We start from the raw sequence: 23,386 nt of genomic DNA on the forward strand, positions 1-23,386 counted from the left end.
GGAAATCACCGAGAGGCAATTTGAATGTGTTGATCCGAGCAGCTATGACAGCCACCTCCCATTGTCTCTGATGACAGGTTAAATCCTCCCGTTCCTGATTGGGCAGCTTGTAAAGTGCTCTGATACGAGTGTCTTTTAGTGGAAACAAGACCCTGTTTTTGTCATTTCCTCCCATGTCTTTGTCAACACTGGCTATGTCCCTCTTTATTCTCTCGCCGTTTGTTTTTTTAATGACCTTGCTTAACCTTTACTCCAAGTTCCTTCCCGGTTGGATGAACTTCTCACTTTGTGACAGGGTGAGAAGTTCACTCATCCAGGAGGAAGTCCATGTAGAGTCGCTTCAGCTCCATCGACAGGAGCCCTGTCGGAGGTCTACCAGTTAAAAACTGGGACCCCGAGTTCAGCCCAGGACCTGCTTGAGAGATTTCATCTCCGGCTGGGCTGAGCTGGAGGATGTTGCAGGGATGTCTGGGCATCTCTGCTTTCCTGTAGCGAACCCTGATTGGATTAAGGCGTTTGAGAAGACGGACGGATGGATGGATCAGCCTGTTTTCACTCTCCTCTTCAGTCTTCACACCTCATCACCTCTAATTTTCTGCCAACTCCTTCACCTCCTGCTCAACCTTGTGCTCACATTTCCTGTGTTATCTCTCTTTTCTCACTCCTTACTTATCCTGCGGTGACCTCGCACTTCACCTCTGTATTTCTGTTTTCCGGACTCCCTTTGCTTTTTAAGCCCTGTGCTGTCAAAAATGCCAAAGCCTAAAACAAAAACGATGGTTTATAGCAACTCGGTCATCATCTTTATGAGTAAAGTGACGTTGAACTCACCACAGTTAGTGCTGAGATCAAACAGACCAGCAGCATCATGACTATATTCAATTAATTTTTTCTACTACATCCACTTTTATAATTTAAAACATAATCAAGGGTTTAATACTTATGTCTAAGGTTATATTTTGGGAAATATGCAGTATATTTAAGATGCAAATGTTTAGTGTAATTTTTAGTCATAACTGCCCTACTTCTCTAACCTTAAAGAAACTGTTTAACATGTTGGGAAATGTTTTGCAGGAGAACATTAGCTTAGCTTAGCACAAAAACTGGAAACAGCTATTCCAGCTAGATTTTTTTTCAGTTGTAAAAATGTTCTGAGAAAGTTCTGCAAAATTATCGTAAAGTTTTCAATGTGAAGCTCAATTTTAGTTCCAAGCATCTCTAAAGACATCTTTAGACCATTTAGCACTAATATTCTGAAATCGTTTTCCCGAGTGTTGCATTGAGAGCATTCTTACTTTCTTATCACATAACAATGGGTAACATTGTGGTAGTGTTTTATCTAGGAATGTTCTATAATGTGGTACCTCAGAAACATCACAGAAACATCCTTTAGAACACCGCAGGCAAAGAGTTTTACCTTTGTTAATATATCACAATACAGGGACATTTAACAAGACGTTCCGTCATTGAAGGGCTTAGGAACATCTTTTGAATATTGGTTTGAGAACATTCTTTTGACGCTACCCTGTCACATAATCTGTGATACTGACAGCGTCCTCCAAACATCCTCTGAATGTTGCTGTCCGTACCTTCTTTTAAACATTATTAGAGTTTATAGGTATTGTTATAGTTATGTTATATAGGTAATGTATGATAAATAATACTTCAGTTAAGGAGCTGGTTCACAATATAAAGTGGCTTTCCACTGCATTATCTCAGAGCACTTCTAGGAACAGCCCCCTTATCGGCCCCTATCAGACTAAAGCTTGAATAATTCAGTAATTCGTTAAGTTTCAATACCTAAGTAGCATAAACATGTATCCAACACATTAGCATTGATGAGCTCTTGATAAAATTATTTTCACTACAAAGGCCAGTCTTTTGGCTTCCATGTCCTGTGTCTGCCTTTTTTTTTCTACTTGGGAGAGATGACTGGACAGTTTTACTGTGTTGCTGCAGGGGAAATAAATCACTTTAAGGGCGACCAATTTTGTTGGTGCTTCCAGTGAAATAAATTAACATGATTTTGGCTCGATCTTTGATGAAGAACTCACGCAGACACACAAAAAGCACTTGTGTTAGCACTTACTCACACATACACACATCAGAATCCTCTATCCTCTATTACAGCTGGCACCGGGCTGATTTGTTCCCGCCAAGGTCTGTATTGAGACTGCAGGGCAGTGGAGAGGAATAACCGGTCCAGAATGGAAGAAGACGCTCCAACAAGGACTTTTTAAAATGAGGAAAATGCCTGAGCAAGGACTTCTGGAAATGAACAGGCTCCTCTGAAGACTTAAGCACAACAAAGACTTGATGAAATTAGAAAATGTCTCCATAAGAGTTTCAAAAGCCAAGTAAATCCATAATGAAAGGGTTTTATATTGGCTCTACAGGGCAGTTTTAAGGACACCTTCTCCACAATATATTACTTAGACAGTGTTCCGTAAGTTGCACACAGCAAAACTTGACCTAAAAACCCCATTTTATTTCAACTATCACTAGAAGTTCTTGCTCAGAGGGTTTCGTATTTGATCCACCTCATCCCACCTCCTCTTGAGTGCTTTATACACTCTGGTGGCACAACAGCTGTTAAGGTTTGAAAAATTTAGCGTATCGGATGACAACTTGTCTTGGCTTTGCTGTGATTGTTGATACTTCACTGTGCGCTTCACTGGAAGACTCGCTCTGAATTATCCCTCACTGTTTTGAAAAATAGGACAGTGCTAAATGATGGAGGTACAGTCAGAACTTCAGGACATGGACACAGAGTTGTCACAATGTGCAAACAACTGCTAAAAAAACTGAATGATGCAACTGGCACAAAATCCACAGATTGGCTGGGTTTGTGACAAATCTGAAATATTATGCACCTCTAAAAGTACCTGTAGAAGAAATTCAATTGCATACTTCACTGTGAGATTCACTGCTGACAATCCGAGCAGCCCAAAAATCTCAGTTATTTCCTCTCTTTTAGGTCTTTCAGGGTCCTATTGCAGAAAATGGAAGTGCAAAACAGTTACACAGTATTGAGGATTTGCTTTGACAAACCTATTGGTGTAATTTAAAAGTGAAGCACGCTATGTTCTCAAGGTGCAATTGCAAGGGAAAGATTGCAGATGCTGGTGAACCTCACAGTCTCAAACATCCACACTCGGTTGAGAACAAAAACAAAATCAGTCAGCGTGACCGTAAACAAAGTAATGGCAGCAAATTTTGCAGTCTCTCAAAGGTTCACAAGCGATACGAGCAACAAACAAACATCTTTTTGCTGCATAAACTGCTGTGCTTGTGGCCGTAAAAACATTGCGTTGTGTTTTGTTTTACTGCTCACCCGTCGGTTCAGCTTTACGCTTCACCATAAACACACCTTTACAGTGATGCCTCACATTCATTTAAATAACACATTCGAGTCGAGGGAATTGTTATTTGTGGCACGCAGCTGTCAGAGATTTTACAAATCCACTGCAAGTACTAATGAACATCTCTACATGAGAGTCACATCAGCGTAATTCCACAGAAAATTAAATTAGAGCTAATGTGCATCTTTACATTCAATTACTTACTGCAGCACAGAAAACCGAGATAAGAAACATCTGGTGAAGTTTGTCGAAAGGTGTCTGACGTGTGATGTAAGTCAATTATAACACTGTTGGATTTGATTCTCTATTAAGACCTGATAATCAGATAATTAGCTAAGCTTTTCACTTTTTCTCACTTGATCCAATTAGCAACACAACACCAATAATAAGAGCGTTTATTAGTATCAATCCTATACAAACATTGCTGTTTATGACATAATAAAACAAAAGGTGTGCTTGTGAGCCATTGGGCAATTTATTAGATGCTGTCACAGCTTTCAGCATAAATGAACACATCAAAATGTGTATGCAAAGACACAATTCGTACCAATTTGTGTAATACAGCATCTAAAATTCACCTCTGTCTTCTACAGATTACATATACACTACCATTTAAAAGTTTGGGGTCACCTAGGCAATTAATTTTATTGTCATCATCTTTGAAAAAAAAGACAGATTTTCTTTCAAAAACAAGGACATTTTCTAAGTGACCCCAAACTTTTGTACATATTTTAATGAGCCCATTGTTTCAAACAATACACCAAAACAGAAGAGTCAGACAACAGATCCTCTGAATGCTACAATAAAACAAGAGAATAGGCAACAAAACTAGCAATATGCACAATAAGTGGCCTAAAGAAAACAAAACCATCAGATACAACAGCAAACAACACCAAGATTACCTCCTATGAATCACAGAAACGACAGTCACAGCCATCCTGAATGAATCCTGTTATGATGACTAGCCACGAAAGAAGAGGGAGTGTAGCTGCAAACAATTTAGAAATAAAAATGCATTCTTCTTGTCTGTGCATTGGAAATAGTACCTAACTGAAAGGTTTTGGGTGTGGTGTGCGTCAGAGATGAGTCTGCCCTTTATACAAAAATCTTTGTATGGAATAATGTGGCAATTAGCTTGCTAAAAAGACTGATGTACATTTCACTATTTGAGCAGCTGTTGGAAGCTGCATGTATCATATCATATCATATTTGTCAGAGTTTCTTGTTCTAAAAGGACAGTTTTTCCTCCCGACTGTAACAGGAAGTTGTTGGGTTTCTCTATGGTCTTGACCTCTATGTATAAAGTGCTTTGAAGTGACAAAAGTCAACTGGAGCAACATAAATAAAAGTGAAGTGAACTGAAAGAAAATGTAATACGTTTCTGATTCGTGTGGATTCAAAATGTGGCCTGGATATACACCACTGTTCAAAAGTTTGGGATCACTTAGAAATATCCTTATTTTTGAAAGAAAAGCATTTTTGTTCAATGAAGATAACATTAAATTAATCAGAAATACAGTCTAGACATTGTTAATGTGGTAAATGACTATTCTAGCAGGAAACAGCTGATTTTTAATGGAATATCTATATAGAGGTACAGAGGAACATTTCCAGCAACCATCACTCCTGTGTTCTAATGCTACATTGTGTTAGCTAATGGTGTTGAAAGGCTAATTGATGATTAGACCTCAAACTTTTGAACAATAGTGTATCTCTGTACCAGATGTAGCATGGAGAGATGAATTCTTACTCTAGCAGACACACAAGCATATTATGTATTAAAAAAAATGCATTTACATAAACAGGTAAAATATAATAAGTGTCATAAACATCAGGTGATTCATTTTGAATTTCATTAAATAGGTAATTGTATTTGCCTTCTTTTGAATACAGATTTTACCATTGTGGCCACCCAAATAAACCAAACGAAAGGTAGAAAACATTCTGATTTTCAATATCAAACATTTTATTTCTTCACTCCTATTTTACTGAAGTTTTCACAGAGAGCACCTCAAATTGACTTTACTTTCCGGCTGTATTACTTTGGAATAAACTACTCATTTATGACTTTTTGGTTTATGGGGGTTCTGTCTCACAATGAAGATAAATATCAGCTGTGTAATTCTCTGGGAAACCGTTTATCAGTTTGCTGTATTGCTTCGGCAACACAGTACTTAATGTTTGGAGGAGCACAAATATGTCATCTTTCTTTTTTCCTCTCTTTTATAACCACTCTTCCCTGTTGCTGCCAACCTTTTTAACTCTGTTTTTAATCTGTCTTCCTCTCACTCTGTCTTGTTCTTTTTCATTTGGGCTTCTACTTTTCTTTTATGCCTTGCCATCTTTGACAGATTCTTTTTCCATGAGTCCCTCCTTCTCTTTCTTCTTCACTGCATCTTCTTCTCTTTGTCTTCCCATCAGCAAATCACCATCCCTTTTGCCGAATCTCTCTGAGTTAGTTCTTCTAACACAATAAAACACACCATACATCATGACACAGTCTTCCGGTATGCTTAAATCAGAGCACTAAAAAAACAGCAATTTGTATGGAAATGATATGCACTGGAGAAATTTAAGCTTGTGTGAGTAAATAATGTATAAATATCCTGACGTCAGTGTCCTCATATTCTCCCTGCTGCCACCACACTGAACATTTCCCAAAGGAGACCTCAGGGATGGAAAGAGACTGATTGAGGCTTAGCCAATGTACTTACAGCGCTACAAAGTCGTGGCAGACTCACAACTTGTGGTTTCATTTTGATTTTTACCCTCTGAGTGTTTAGCTGACCTAACACAGACTGACTGAACCACTATGGTAAACATGTGTCATTGTATTAAGTCTCTGGCACCACATTCTCATTAGTCTTTATCTTGATTTAAATAATGCAGATCCATAGTCTGCAACATGGATCAATGGACTGGCCCATACATCAACAGATGTTAGGTGAATTGTCTTGGAATGGCCAAGTCAAAAAGTATGACTTTGTGCTAAGTTTTGTGTGTTGAAAGATTGGACCAAAATGTAGAACAGGATGAAAATGTTAATGGAAGGAAGGAACATGTAGAGATCGGATTTGAAGTCATGGAGAGCACTGGAGGTTGAGGCAAAGTTGGCAGAATGAGGAAGGGCAGCAGAGAGTTAGAAGTTAGGTGAGGAGCTCAGAGAGAAGTGTGGTTGAGAGCCTGACTTGTTAGTTGGCGAGTGGAACAAGTTGGCCGGCGCACAAGGAAGTATTCTCTGAACAAAGAGAACAGCAGCATAGAACTAAACTAGAACTGAGAGTTGGCCTGAGAGCTACCAGAATAGAGTGGTGGAGCGGTGGAGAAGCCAGAATTTGATAGACTGCATGAGTTGGTAGCCAAAAGACGCACAAAAACAAACAAGTAACACAAGGAGAAAGACACTGGCAGCATGACGAGAGCCTTGACTCAATGATGACCCCCTAACTTCATCCTCATCACCAACCACTACTTTCAAACCAATGTTTTTATTTAAAAAAAACAAAAATAATGACAATCTCATCAACGTTCCTAATGTACTTTGTGTTCCCTGCCACATAAGTTTGAATGCAAACTAGCTAAACAGGTGAATGTGGTGGACAACTGGAAATATGACAAAATCTGTTGAGTCAAAAATACAGATACAGCAATTTTAAAGTTTAGTTTAATCTTCTTTGCCCATTTTCACTTCCACTGGGCACTTTTGGTTTCCATCCACAAGCTTCTGGTTGTATCTTTAACCACTCCTCCGGACAGATTTAGTGCAATTTAACTAAATTTATTGTCTTTCTGACACAGATTTGTTTCTTCAGCCTAGTCCACAGGTTCATGATGGGGTGTAAGTCAGAACTTGTCTAAAACCTTAATTATAGCCTGATTCAGACCATTTCTTTACCATTTTTGATTTTTGACTTTTAATTTTCGTTGACAACATCCAATTGTGTCCAAGACACAATTTTCTGGCTGACGATTTTAGGTCTTCCTCAAGAATGCCAAGGTAATTTTCCTTCTTCATGAGACCTTGTACGTTGTGTAAAGCACCAGTTCCCCTGGCAGCAAAACAGTCCCAGAGCATAATACTACTCCCTCCATGCTTTACAGAAGGTATAGTGTTCTTGGGGTTAAAGGCCTCACTTTCTCTCCTTCAAACATATTTCTGGTCACTGTGACGAAATAGCTCAATTTTGGGTTCATCTGACTACAGCTGTATGTTTTGCATAGCCCTGCTCATGACAACTGTGGTCAGTTTAGAGAATGCATTCAAGCCAGAGCTTTTTCCCTATAGTAGAATGATAGCCGGACCATTATGTACTACAGAACCATTTAGCAAAGCCAGACTAGAGTAAGTTTGACAATGAGTGGCTGGTTATCGCCAGCTGACTGGGTTGGATCATTTCTAAGATGGCGAAGCTTGTGTAGCTCTTCCAGTCAGCAGTGATGAGCATCTACCAACAGTGATCATGAAAGGGAAAAACCACAAACCACAAACAAATGGTTGGGGGATGTAACAGTCAATAGACAAGCTTAATCCATCTGGCCCAACTTATGCAAACAGAGAAAAGATTGAAGCAGTATAACATTGATTGATGCCAGAAGCTTGGTTCATAAGAGAGTTTGAGAAGTTTCAACTTAATTTATTTCATCTTTATGCATAAAGCGGCTCGTAAACTTTACTATCTTTGCGAGTCCATTAATCTTAATGTGTCCCTAAGCAAGGCATTCAAACCCCGGCTTCTCCTGGTGAACCATATAAGATGGACTGCACTCAGTACAGTTGCTCCCAGGTGTTCAAAAATAGCATAGTGCACTCAGCAAAAACCCTTCATTTTGAGAAAGGTTAAAAAATGCTTATCTACCAATTAAGTAATTAGCTCCGACTCTGTCTTCCGGCCTGCAACGTTCTGCTTTGCCCATCGCCTGTGATGCCAAGGGGTTTCAAAAAGCAGCTTCCTATTCATCTCCAGCCTTAGTCATCACTCGTCATCGTCTTTAGCACCTCCACCGGGAAAGTCATTTTTTAAGTAAATGCAACTCTTTCAGTGCCTCCCAGGATCCTCTCTCTCTGACAAGCACCTCATGCCAGATTGTCTCTTTCTGTAATGAATAGCCTGACGGTGACAGAGCAGTTTCACTCACTGGATATTGCAGTACATCCATTTTATTTTATTTAACCGCTTACTCATCCACAGACGGCTCAGATGTGCAGCATCGCCTGTCCCTTTTACCAGACCTTGTTGCTTTACACAGCAGAGGATGGAGGAAATATTTGACGATACAAGGACTGACATGATGACTTTCTGCATAAAGAAATGACAGATAAATAATGTTCAAAGCTTATCTGCAGAGCTGATAGATTGAAGCAGGCAAATGCGAGCCAAGTCCCTATAATGTGCTCCGTGCTATTTAAGAAGAAGAACTTCTACAAAGTATTCCAAGAAGTATTTTAAGATGTCTACTTCTTCTACCAAGGAGTGGGAGTGAGAAATTAGGCCAAGCTAAGGCCAGAGGAGGAGATGCACCCCGACTGTCTTCATTAGCTTTTGTGTGGATGTAGAGGAGGGCAGGTGAATGAAGGGATACGTCACAAGTGTAGAGCCTCAGATGTGAGCGCAGTTAAGAGTTTTGAAACTTTTTTCAAAGATTTTCTCAGGGAAAAAAGCTTCCTGACAAGAGAGCAGGGAGCTTGTATGATGCTACAGTTCACCATATAGACTGACAGGGCTTGGAGTTGCTTGATTCCTGCTATGAAACACCCCCACTGTGCTGGAAAGTATTTGCGATGCTGTCAACAGAGTTGGACAAAAACCTGCACTGAATGTTGGTTGGAGTCACTGTTGCAGCATCTCAATCTGCTTGTTTTTCTCAACACATGAAGTTCAGTTTCATGATATTTTCCCTCCTGTTCCTCTCTTTAGTAGGTCTATCTCAGATAACTGACAAATTACGAAACACTGCAGAATTATGTTTTTATACAACTAAACTGCATTCTCAACTATGTTCTGATGGTAACTTATTTTCTGCCAGGTTACATTTTTGCCTGAGGATTGCCATTTTATTGCCTTACAGTTACTCTTTTTCATCCAACCAATCATATATTAGATGGGATGGGACTCAAAACCCAGAAAATGGAGGAAAAACTTCAAACATCTTGTGAAAGAGTCGTATTTTAACCCAAACCATGATACTTTCCACCACAGTTTTGGCACCTAAACCTAACTTTTGGCTAGACTTCGTGGCTCTTTCAAACTGGAGGCCATTGGTACAACATCACAGGTGAAAAAATATGTCCATCTCATGTTTCTTTTAAGACGAGGACAGAGTTTAGTGGTACAGGAATGTAATTTTGTGGAGGCAGGGTTGACAGGGTAATGTGACTAAGGTGTGAGTCATGAATTGACTGATTCAAATGTAGCCAAGTGGCAACATAGATCAGAGGAGTCAAAGGTTTCCTACCATTTTTATGAAGTGTCTTACTGTTTAATCACGGTCTTTTATATCTGCCAAAATCTTTTATGGCTTTTTGCATGGAAATTTTAGAAGTCACGAAAATCTGGGACCTTGGACAATCAAATAAAAGTAAACTTAACAAAGTCTGTATGTCTGAAAAGCTTCCACCACTTTCCCATCAAGGCTCACTGCTTTGTTGCTTAAACTGTTTCGGTTAGTTTTAAAAGCCACACTAGATCCACACATCAAATAAAAACAACTCAAACTTCAAGAAATATTTCTGCAGTTACATTTTTAGACATTTTTAGACATTTAGCAAGAGTTACATTCTCTTGTGGACACGGATGGCATGACTGAAACTGGATTTCTGTTAAAGTCTTTTGAGAAATTAGGCCACAAGGTATGACCTACCTTGTCTAACAGTCTCCGTGTCTGTCTGTCTGTCTGTCTGTCGGTGTGTTGGCCAGATAAGTTGGCTGAATGGGGAGTGGCTATTTTTGTATCTGTTCTGCTTTCATTAATATCTCTCTGCTGGGAGACAAACTAATGAGTCCTGGCTCTGATTGCTACATCACAACTTTTGTGCGTCACTTCAGACACTTTTTGTGCTACATCACAGTGGGTGCTCTACATCACACGCTGTGAACTACATTCACCACGAAAGCAGGAGGCTATTTTAGATTGGAGTGAGATTTCACTTAAATTATTTTTTCTTTCTTTTCTGGAGGCACAGTGCAGAGAGGAGAACAGATAGGGAGAGATGCCCTTGCTGATATTTAGATACATTTGACATTTAGGATTTTAGAAAAAAATCGTGTTTACCTTTCAGCATCACCTGATAAATCTTATATCCGGTAGGAGTGATGCCCCAAAATATGAATTTAAGTCTTTGTAAAAACATAAACATGTTTTTTGTGCAGATGCTTGACTACTTTTTAACCTTCAAGAGGACACAGTAACATGGCTTGGACCAGAGCTCTGGCTGTGGTGAATGAAAGGGGATAAAATCGAGTCGACAGAGAGGCTAGAGGAAAACTTTGCAGTGAGCAACCAGATGTCACATGACTGCTCCGGACTTAAGACCTAAAACATCTGGAAACAAATAAACAACAACAGCTTGTCACAGAGGGGAAAGTGGTCTGATTTGGCTTTCCAAGCAGATGCTGGCTGACCAACATCTGTCTCTTTATGCCCCTGAACAGTTCTTCAGGGTCATTACCTGCAGTTGGTATTCACTGTGAATGCACTACTTCATCTCAACCAGTTTTCAAAGGGACTCATATAATTTATAAGCTACGATGATTAAAATCAAAGTGTGAATGAATGAATGAATAGCCTAAATTCATTGCATAACTTTCAAGAAATGCCTCTAAACATACTAGATTAACACTATTTGAAGGTCCAATCAATAATTTTTTCCTTTGAATACATGAACACAGACCAGCATTAACATTAAAAATACCTGCCTAACACTGTATACATCCCTTTGCGTCCCTAAAACACCTCTGACCCATTGAGGTATGGACTCTACAAGACTTCTAAAGATGTTCGGTGGACCTTCCCTGGATCTGTCTTGTTTGCTCTATCGGACTGTGAGTATCTGCAGGCTGAGTCAACACCCTAAATTGTTTGTTAGGTTCCTCAGACCATTCCTAAACAATGTTTGCAGTGGTGCAGGGAGCGCTATTCTGCTGTTAGAGATCACTATCTCTGGGGAATTTAATGAAGACGGGTTGACGGTGTGCAGCAATGTTTAGTTACATGTCAAAGTGAGAGTTAAATGAATGCAATGTTTGTTCTGACACCCTTCAGTCACTTAGAACTGACTCTTGTATGAGAGGTGAAACATCTTCAAAAACCTAAAAGAGAATTCAGTTGCCCTCTATTGAAGCTCGCTTCTATCACAGCTAGCATTGAGGTGTTGAATAATTTGTGCTAAAATAGTTATTCTGTGAGATTGGACCACACCAATCAGCTTACACTCCCAATGTGCATCAACGACCTTGTTGCTGGTTCACCGGTTGTCCTTCCTCGGACCCCATCTGCTAGCTACTATCCACTGCATACCCGAAACACCATCTCGTAGATGTCCTGATCTAGTTATTCAACCATCACAATCTGGCCTGCCAGTCACTTTAATCCTCACGCTGCTCATTTTTCCTGCTTCCAACACATCAGCTTCAAGAACTGACTGCTCACGTGCTGCCTATTATATTCCACTCCTTGACAGGTGCAAATGTAACAAGACAATCAATGTGATTCACTTCACAGGTCAATGATTTTAATGCTGCGGCTGATTGGTGCATGATTGGAGTCATATGATAATCCATAGCAATGGACTGCACATTTCTTTGTCCTCTCAGGTCTCCGAGTGCAAGAAGAAACTCTCCGTTGGCAATGTGAGTTTTCTGTACAAGGTGACATATATGAGTCATACAGTCGATTCTGTCTCTAAGACACGATTATTTCTCAAGTGAGAGAGAAAAGAGGCCGAGGCAGACTGCTCTGATGTGGGGTAAAAGACAGAGGAAATGCCATCAGAGAGTAGCAGCCAAAAAAAAAAAAAAACATCAAAGCAGAAAGAAAATGATGAATGATGTATAAAAGTAGGTCCACTGCAGTGCAAATCCAGTTTGAACAGGTGTGTAACTGTTGACTATCCACAACCTGTAATCCATCGTTAATGAGAATGAATGATGTTGGATTCGTCCTGATATCTGATTTGCACCCACTCTCAGTGTAATCTGTTTACTAAACCGTGTCCAGTTAAGTTGTGCAGTTTTACGACTTACTGGGTGGGAAAACAACTAATTCTAGACGTGACTGCAACTTAACCCCTTAAACTTGGAGTTATACTTTGAAATTTCCACCTGAACAAACACACAGCAGCTGCAGATTGAAATAAGGTTAAAAAAGGGATGCGTCTGTCATCGGTGACTCATAGCGGGGTCTGAGCTGGGTGGCATGAAATTGCAAATGTCCCCTGCAAGGACCTGTCTGCCACAACTATTTTATATGTCTGTATCAATCCACAACTGTCCTCCGGAGGCAGCGCTAAAAGCAGAAGTAGAAGAGGCCAGGCGGAGGGGAAGCTGGTGCACAAAAAAGGGCATCGGATACATCACAAACACTCGAAAACCTCCCTCGCCGACTAAATTACAGCCACCTGGACCTTTGCAGTGGCCTGTACTGACAGCAGCGTTAATGTGTGACAGCGCTTCTGTGGACTAACACGTCAGATCATATGGAACCAGTCGGGAAGCAGAAACAGTAACCCAAATCTGCCAACGTCCCGTCCCACATGAACGCGATAGAAATAGCACCATTCTAGGTCGCTCTTTAATAACTGCAGAACTAACTTCATACAGTAGCTCTGCACTCGTGTGTGTGTGTGTGTGTGTGTGTGTGTGTGTGTGTGTGTGTGTGTGTGTGGATGTGCTCCGCTTCCTAAAGCATTTCCTTTTAGCCATTCCGGTGCATTTTATTTGATTGATTTTGCACTTTATCCACTCATTTCATCGGTTTTATTCAATCAGGAAAAAAAGACAAACACTGTAAGCGTGCTTATGAAAATTACTAGCATTACAATTTCACAGAAAAAACACCGTCACATGGGTTTGGTTCTGCTTTTGTGTGCGTTTGCCTTTGTGTGTGTTCCTGTGGGTGCCCTCACTGTTAAAAGGAAAACATCTTTCCTGTCCTGTCCTAAAAACAAGGGCAACGACCTCCTGCTCGAGCACTTCATTATAAACTTCACCGCCATCAACACGCACACACACACACACACACACTCAGGACACCTTGAAGCCAGAGATAGGTCCCATAAAGTGCGCCGTGCATCGATTTTGTGGTCTGTTTTGCAACAAGATGTATGTCCCTGCTCTAAGGAGGAATCGAGTGCTTTTGTCCTTGGCCTTGTTAAAGTGATTTCTCATCTTGGTGTTCGTCCTTCTTCTGATACTGATGGGGTCACAGCGGGACAAACACGTAAACAGATGAGAGGAAATGGTGCAGATGCAAAATAAAGGTCCTCTTCTTTTTTGGTGTTTCCAGGCAAAAAGCAAAAAGATGATTTAGTTGAATTACTGCAACTGAAACTAGAAGAAAATCATATTACCAAAATGCCAATCACAAACCAACAGCAGTCATTTTATAGTTTATTTCCGGACACGTGTTAAACACAGCATGTTGTTTTTTCTTGTCACTATCTTTGTCCAAGCAGTGCCCTGTCAGATGTGAGACACAATAAGGTACATTTGGCTTTTTGCGTTGGTGCTTTTGTGCAGATTTACCACGAAAATAATGTCTGTGAACATGTGCAACAACACTACTATTGCTGTATGTGCAGTACTGATCCAGGAAAGGCATTTTGCAGATGTAGGAAAAGAGATCCCTATCTTAAATTTTCTTCAATGTGAAAAGAAAGATATATTTTTTTTTTACATTTTCACTAGAAAAATTAAAGCAATTCTGCAAAAAAAATAGAAAAAGTCTTATAGCAATCAAAAGAAAGTTTATTTGCACACACTTGTACAGATACAGAAGACGAGATCCTTTCTCATTTTCACGTTATTAAGACAAAATGTGGATTATTGTTAAATTTCTGCTATAAAATTAACTTAGCTAACTTAGCTAATCTACGCTAAAAAGGTCAGACAAAATGTGCAAAAAAGAAAGAAAAGAAAATCATTTAATTAAAATACAAACTGCGCTTATTTTATAGCTTATTTTCAGATTGTTGTAAGAGATTTGCAGAACAACCAGAATCAAAAGTATTATGCTTCTTATTTTCAGTGTTTTTCTGCATATCTGGTGCCATCCTTAGCACAAAGTGATCCAACTGAGAACAGTGTCCTGTTGTGGCAGTGTTGGGATATAACATATCCATTTAACATGGTTTGTGTTGTTGGCTTTTAACGTTTGTTTTGTGTTTTTATGCTGATTTTGTCAATAAATATCTGTAACTGAGCTGAACTGGCTAACAGTAGCAGTACAAACAGTACATATCCAGGCACCCAGACAACTATGATCAATGAAAGGCTCGTCCAACACTTTCCAAATCTTTTGCAGGCTCTGTACTGTGTTCAGTTGAATTCAGGATCTATTTGTGTGTGTTTCCCTGCAGTGGATACAGATGGCAGGAAGCTGAAGGGAGGCATCCAGAGGAGCACGGAGACGGGCCTGGCTGTGGAGATGCCCAGTCGGACCGTCCGCCAGGCCAGCCACGAGTCCATAGAGGACAGCATGAACAGCTACGGCTCAGAGGGGAAGTGAGTACCAAACCCTGCTCCAGTTTAACACAAATACTGTTCGGCCCCGATTCAAAATCAAGTAGTTAATCGCATTCTGGGCAAAGTTTTGCAAAGTTCCTCAACACATTCTGCTTATGAATGCCAGTCTAAGCAGGGTATTGTTTTGATACTTATGTAAATGCAAAGAAAAAAAACACAGAAAAACAACCACACGAACAAATATCACCATAAACATCATCATGCTATCAAATACCAGTTATGTGTTTGTCTTGTTGAAATACACTACCATTCAAAAGTTTGGGGTCACCCAGGCAATTTCATGTTTTCCATGAAAACTCACACTTTTATTCAGATAGATAGATAGATAGATAGATAGATAGACAGACAGACAGACAGACAGACAGACAGACAGACAGGTAGATAGATAGATAGATAGATAGATAGATAGATAGATAGATAGATAGATAGATAGATAGATAGATAGATAGATAGATAGATAGATACTTTATTAATCCTGAGGGAAATTTAAGTGTTCAGCAGCTTACATACAATACATATTAATAAGACTGTATTTCTGATTAATTTAATGTCATCTTCATTGAAAAAATTGCTTTTCTTTGAAAAATAAGGAAATTTCTAAGTGACCTCAAACTTTTGAGTGGTAGTGCAGGTTGCCACATCAAATACATATATAATATATTATACATAAAGACTGTTTCTGTCTCAAATTTAACAAAATCTGTTTTGTGCTAACAAGGTCTAGTATGTCAGACATTCTGAATCAATTTAGTGAAATAGTTCAAAATGGGCTGCACAGTAGCTTGGTGGTTAGCACTTTTGCCTTGCAGCTGGAAGATTCCCGGTTTGCGTCCCGGCTTTCCTGGGATCTTTCTGCATGGAGTTTGCATTTTCTCCCTGTGCATGCGTGGGTTTTCTCCAGATACTCCAGCTTCCTCCCACAGTCTGAAAACATGCTGAGGTTAACTGGTAACTCTAAATTGTCCGTAGGTGTGAATGTGAGAGTGATTGTTTGTCACTATGTGTAGCTCTGTGATAGACTGGTGACCTGTCCAGGGTGTCCCCTGCCTTCACCCTAAGTCAGCTGGGATAGACTCCAGCCCCATATGACCCTAATGAGGATTAAGTGGTGTACAGATAATGGATGGATAGTTCAAAATGTTCAAAACTTGTGGTAATGAAGCTAATTCCTGTTACATCAACTGCAGGATGAATTTATTATTGGAAACAAATGGCAGTGTTTCATATTTTTATGGGTGCAGCCTGTGTAATATCTTGAACCGCAGCAATCCATGTCTGGTACAAACAGTTCTTGGGCTTTTCTCCGCTGATCTTCCATCATATCCATCCCAGATCCTCCCGCCAGGCATCTCTTAGTTTGCCCAATGTGATTGTGTAGTCTATCTGTGCCAGTGCATCACCAATTTCAGCTATAGCTCCTTTAAAGCTACGTTAAAAGGAGGGTTTTCAAATGCAACGCATCCGCTTGTTGAGATGGAATCTGGATTTTTCAAATGGTTACAGTATTTCGGATGTTCTGTATTTATGTTTGTTGGGCCTGCATGAACGTTTACCTGCTTCTTTGCAGCACATTTAAAGTGATAATTGGCTTTTTGAATTAATCTTTGATGCGTGGCATTAGTCTGTTTATGCTTTAAACTATAAATTCACCACAGACTTGATTTAAATACCAAAGAGCAACCTTAGCAAGGAAGCAAATTCAGTTTGTCTCATAACAGAAGCGACAGGAGTGATATTTGGAGAGTTGCTTGGCATTAGTGGAGGTTAACACACTAGCTGCTCTCTTTCCTTTTCATTTCCACATCATTTTCTACCTTACATGCCTCATGTTAGTGTTTCTATCATCCATCTAACAGCAGGGTTTTTTCATGCAGGACAGAGAACATACAGTCAGTGGAAAAGCACCTATGACATCAGCAATAATACTGTAGTACTACTGAACACTCGCACACGGACACATGCAGATCAGTGCCAACCTGGCTACCAGCTCGAATTCCAACAGTTACGTAACGAGACACGGCAGACAGACAGACTGATGTGTGCTGGGAGGGTTTAAAGAGGAACAGAGGAGGGAGGAACACAAGCAGAGGTAGAGCCTGGGAGAGAGGAGATGATTGCATCATTGAGTGTGTTTGCATGCATATTAATTTTCCACTTACATTTGGAATATGCAGATATTTTGTTTATGAGCTGCTGCAGGAAAACACGGGTTAGTTTGCATCGAATACGAAAGAAAGAGAAAGGTAGCTGAAATATGATGACGATAGCTTATTTATTTTGTAGCAGCAACACCACATGCTTTTTTATGTTGGAGAGGTTCCATAGAGAATCTACATACACTGTCATTCAAAAGTTTGGGGTCACTTATAAATGTCCTTATTTTTTGAAAGAAAGGCATTTTTTTCAATGAAGATAACATTAAATGAATGATAAATCCAGTCTAGACATTGCTAATGTGGTAAATGACTATTCTAGATGGAAACAGCTGATTTTTAATGGAATATCACCATAGAGGTACAGAGGAACATTTCCAGCAACCATCACTCCTGTGATTTAATGCTACATTGTGTTAGCTAATGGTGTTGAAAGGCTAATTGATGATTAGAAAACCATGGTGCAATTATGTTAGTACATGAATGAAAGTGTGAGTTTTCATGGAAAACATGAAATTGCCTGGGTGACCCCAAACTTTTGACTGGTGGCGTACCGTTCATTTCCATTAAAAATCAGCCGTTTCCAGCTAGAATAGTCATTTCCCACATTAACAATGTCTAGACTGTATTTCTGATTCATTTAATGTTATCTTCATTTAAAAAAAAATGCTTTTCTTTAAAAAAATAAGGACATTTCTAAGTGACCCCAAACTTTTGAATGGTACATACAGCTGTGTACACCACATCTGGACTGAGGTCTTCATCGGAACGAAGTTCATTTTCAGAATATGAATGCACATGTAAACAAACTAAGGGAAAATTAATGAGGAGGCATCAGAGGCACAGATATTAAAAAAATAAGAACAAGAAAGAAGAGGAAAAATGAAACTTATTTAAACACTCCAGTATTTACTCCTCTCACTTTTAAAACGCAGATATTTTTTTGTTTAGTCATTGCGTCTCTGTCTTTTAACGTCTATATGATACTAATTTGAAAATGCAAACGTGCTTTGAAGCAAACTTAATGCCTCCTGGCTTCGAAGCATTGCTAATTAATAACACATCTGTTTATTTCTAAGTGTCTGCCAGGATGTTGGTGTCTACAACAACCACTATGAGCAATAAGAGTTGACTTGTGGTTGCATTCAAACAATCACATCATAATGTTAAGGTTCAGGAAGGACTGTGGTCTTGGGTGAATATTATTTTTGTTGCCTCAGATGCATACACAAGACACAGGACATGAATTATGGTTTCAGACACTGATTATAAAGATCGATGACATGACATGAAAACAACTAGATCACCCTGGTGATGCTGATGCTACAAGAACCAAACTAAAAATATATACATTTATGTGGACTTCAGTTAAATTTCTTCTCATATTAATGTTGCATTTGTCCAACAAATGTGTTTCTAAGTGATGCTTTAAAAGGGGTAAACTGTATTTCACTATGATTGACAGCAGCAGTGGACTGTTTCTTTCCTTAACCGTGAGATTTATTGTTGTGTTTCAACCCACTACATGAGTTGTTGTGCAGTACACTGCACTAGCTGAGGTATCTGGGGGGATGTTTGCAGCTGTTTTGGTACATTAAGTTTGAATTTTGAAGGTTTATTCTAATTATCAAATTAATTAATCATAGCTAGCAAGCTAACAGCATCCACAGACCATGGGTAAAAGTAGCTGATATGTGACCAGCTAGATTAAAAAAACATATGAATTACTTAATTATGCAAGAAGAAAAAAAGATGTTTCACAACAGTCCAGCTAGGCCTCTGGTTGCAAATAAGGATACTAGTGCAAGATGTCATCGCCCATTTCTGAGATATTTTGGTTTTACTGTTTTACATTGGGAGAGCGGTGTTGGTCCATCCATTCATTTGACAGTAGAAGCTTCATATTCAAGAAAAAAAAAAACACTGCAAGTGCATGTAACCCCATTTCAGTTTGTTGCAAACCACTAAAATAGCTTGTAAGTTCAACATGTGTCAGATCTCTTGTTGCTGCTCCAGGGAATACAACTCCATTTAATTACTTTGGATCACAGCTATGGAGCAAATTGTCAGAGATTAAAAGGTGCAACTCAACTCTGACAGACTTAATGCACTCATGTACATTACCATTCAAAAGTTTGGGGTCACCCAGACAATTTCATGTTTTCCATGAAAACTCACACTTTTATTCATGTGCTAACTTAACTGCACAAGGGTTTTCTAATCATCAGTTAGCATTTCAACACCATGAGCTAACACAATGTAGCATTAGAACACAGGAGTGATGGTTGCTGGAAATGTTCCTCTGTACCTCTATGGAGATATTCCATTAAAAATCAGTCGTTTCCAACTAGAATAGTCCTTTACCACATTAACAATGTCTAGACTGTATGTTTGATTAGTTTAATGTCATATTCATTGAAAAAAATTGTTCTTTAAAAATAAGGACATTTCTAAGCGACCCCAAACTTTTGAACAGTAATGTATCTCTCTTCCCTTTAGTTGCACTTTTTATTTTACATCCTCTTTGAGTTTGCCCCAACTGTGCAATATAAAATATAGATTTTGCCAGAAAGACGAGCTAAGTGGTTAAAATCTGTGCATGCTTCCAGCTACGAGCGTCGCTCCACAGAGGGGAGCTACAGTTGAATCATTAAACCAGCTGCACCACTGCATCACTTAAATCATCAGCAGCAAACTGCTGCTTGTCTTCCTGTCTGTCTCCGTTTCCGTTTTTCCGTTAACTGTTTGGCTCCGGCTGCTGATTGAAAAGCTCCGTGCCTGCGTTTGCACAGCCATGAATAAGCACTTTGTTAGCTAACACCATCCAATCACACTTATGAGCTTATTGATTTATGGTCGGAGCAATTCTGGATCCAACAAACGTGTGTGTGTGTGTGTGTGGTGATGGTGGTGATGGAGCTAAATGATTTTTTTTGTGTTTGTGTTACTGTTAGCATTATTACATTATGTGAATCTCTCTTTTAAAGAAGGCTTGTTGGTTTGAAATTATTGAATTGAACAGAGTTTCAAGTAGTAAAATATTAATTGATTCCCATTTCTCCCACTAATTATTCGTTAAGGCCTTCGATTAGCTTGCTGCTTCATCTGCACTGTGAGGCTTTAAATTCTTTTGCAGCACGTCTGAAGTTTACATTAATGATAATGGCAGATATTCAAGCTTCGAAAATGTATGTAGTACTGTTTTAAAGCAGCAAATATCACCAAATTGACCCATTTTAAAGTAAAAAAATAAATAAAATCCAAAAAATATGAAAAGTATTTTTTCCAATTTAAATTTCTTCTGCTTGTCTTAACAAATGTAACCAACATATAAAATGAAAATGCCTTGTTTTATATATTTTCAAACCCACCCTGAGCAGACAGAAGAGTGCCTTGTTAATTTATCAACTCCATGAAATAAAAAAAAAATTCTAAATGTAAAATAAAATTTTAAAAAAAATCAATGGCCTGTAAAACTATTGTATTTTATATGTAGGTCTTTCAAATACACATTTTTAAAAAAGTTTTTAACATGCATTTTTAAAATGAAAAACGAGTGAATTATCCTCATTGAACCATGACCTGTGAGAGGTAAAGAACACCACTGCACTAAATATTGTTAAAATGGTTACTAATGGTTACTAATGGTTACTAATGATAATAATGAGATATAAACAATGTTTATTGGGATTTTTTTTTTTTTTTTTTTTTTTTTTTTTTTGGTTCCTGACACTTTTGGATAATTTAAACGTGACCCAGGAGCATTTTTCCTGAGAAATGAACCTAAGAGGAGTTTTAAAAGGAAGGTAATGCTATCTAAATTATACAGTCAGGGCCATACACAATTTTCAGCATTTCGGCTCTGTACACCACCACAATGGGTTTGAAATGAAACCAACTGAGCATGTATTTCACTTCCTGAAGACAAAACGGAGGGGAAAATGCCCCAAGAACAAGCAGGAAGTAGAGCAGCAGTAGAAGCCTGGAGCATCACCAGGGACCAAACCCAGCATCTGGTGACATCTGTGGGTTCCAAACAACCAAATATTAAAAGTGACAATTTGATTTATGCTTATGTTAGTTTGTCCAGTTACTTTTGGTCCCTTAAAAAGGGGGAGGGCAGATATAAAATGTGTTGTTATTCTCCACCGTTCACCTAATCTGGATGTAAATAGCTTCAAATTAAAGCTGCAAATCTGCACTTAAAGACATCTTGTTTCATTTCAAGTCCATTGCGGCGGTGAAAAGAGATGCAATTGTAAGAATTGGGTCAATGTCCAAATATTTATGGACCTGACTGTGTATTATCAGCATAATGAGGAAATGTTTTTGTGTCTGTGTGTCTTTACTGGAAGCATTTTTGGTCGTAATCTGAGAAATTTAACTGAGAATACAATTTTATGCTCAGACCGCTGGCATTATGTCTGTTTATTTGTTCGATTGTCATGACTATAATATCTCTGGCAAAAATATTTACCTGAACCCATAGATGAAACGATTATGTTTTGGCCAAAAGGCAAAGGTCACTGTGACCACACAAAACACATTTTTTGGCCACAATGTGAAAATTCATTCACTAACTATGACAGAATTGTCTGCATGGCGGTGACAGGTGTCCGTGGCAAGTTTGATATGTTTGTTTGTGATTGAATTTAACGGACAGTTGCAAGAATTTTTAAAAAAAGACAATAAATGGAACTAACAAATTAGGATAAAATTATGAAATGATGGCATTTTATATTCAAATGATAAAATGTCAAGTCTGGACAGAAACTCATAAAAAAGCCCAAAGTAGCCTTTTTTACGAAAACACTAAACTGTGAGGCCGTTATGTTTGTGTTTAGGTACTCGAAGGACTTAAAATTATACTTAAAAAAATATCTGCAAACAGGTTTACATCTTTGCTATTTACTCAAACAACAACCTTTTCCTCAGCTTAGACCAAAGCTCAGGTCAGTCCTGTTAGATGCACATAATTCAGACTGCAGCTACATTTAATGAATAATCACATCTGAGAAATTCATGCATAAGCTTCATTTTTATGCTGGTTGAGCTTTACCACTCAAAACTATCTTTATAATTTCATAAAGAGTTTCGTGTTTTCAAATGGATATAGAAAAAAAGTATTTTTAGTGGTAAAGGTGCACTTTCAATGCCTAAAGTCTCCATATTTGTGAAAAATAATCTCCAGTATATATTTAAATGGTATAGATAACATGTTAATAGATGGACTGATGGAAGAAGGACAGAATACAACTCTCATTGTGCTGTTTGTGGTTAAGGAGCAGCACTGTTTATGTACTGCAGCTGGAGAGTTCTTGTATTAGACTGCATTCAACCGCCTATTAACAAGATGAAAAATTCAATTCAGCTGATTATTCTTTTAGCTCTGGAGGCCTCCTATAACAAATCATACAGACAAGACATATTTTTCAGTTTCATTGCTTTATTTAATAAAAATCAACTAAAATGCAGGACTAATCTTTACCTTCGCTGATTTATATTTCCATAATTCTAAACTTTTCATCTTCATCCATCATGATGAACAATCTTGTCGTTCTGAGTTATAGCTCATCACAAAATAATCATAAAAACTGAAACGTATGCAATCTTAAACCTGTATAATATATCCAGCATGTCCTCTGACTACGGCATGCAGTTTACATCGAGCGTCATATTTCTGTGAAACAGCAGCGTAATCCTCCGATGTGCCCTGCACACTAACATTATAATCTAAAGCTCAGGATTTTATCACCCAGTAATACCCACTCGGCTAATGTTGCCTGACTTATTGCATGTCAGCGCTCGCTGCGTGTGCACATGCACGCACATGCATCGCTCACAAAAGGCTTTTACCTCATTAGAATGTCTCCAACATGTTGATTTATTAATTACATGTATCATAATGTTCTCACTGCTATATATCTGTGCATTAATATCTGCTGACATCTGCATGAATGCACTAATCTAAGATAAGTGATTGTGTTCATCGTACAGGAAGACCACCTTATAAATGATTTTGTAGCGACTAATGAGTGTTTTACTGCTCACTCTGGAGTTAATGTTAAATATTTATACACTGTCCGTCCAAAAAAAGTAGGCACTTGGATTTAACTAAGCAAATAGGTAAGAG

General features: G+C 38.7%; 1 protein-coding gene across 1 annotated transcript in view; it reads left to right on the top strand.

Moving 5' to 3' along the window:
- The window catches only part of rims4 (regulating synaptic membrane exocytosis 4), a 56,696-nt gene that overhangs the window by 14,438 nt on the left and 18,872 nt on the right, over positions 1 to 23,386 (top strand). The window contains exon 2 of the mRNA XM_023276023.3: positions 14,935 to 15,079. Coding sequence (XP_023131791.1) covers positions 14,935 to 15,079 — 145 coding nt within the window. The remainder of the gene's footprint in view (positions 1 to 14,934; positions 15,080 to 23,386) is intronic.

The sequence above is a fragment of the Amphiprion ocellaris genome, chromosome 5, assembly GCF_022539595.1.
Source record: "Amphiprion ocellaris isolate individual 3 ecotype Okinawa chromosome 5, ASM2253959v1, whole genome shotgun sequence".
Classification (NCBI taxonomy): Eukaryota; Metazoa; Chordata; class Actinopteri; family Pomacentridae; genus Amphiprion; species Amphiprion ocellaris.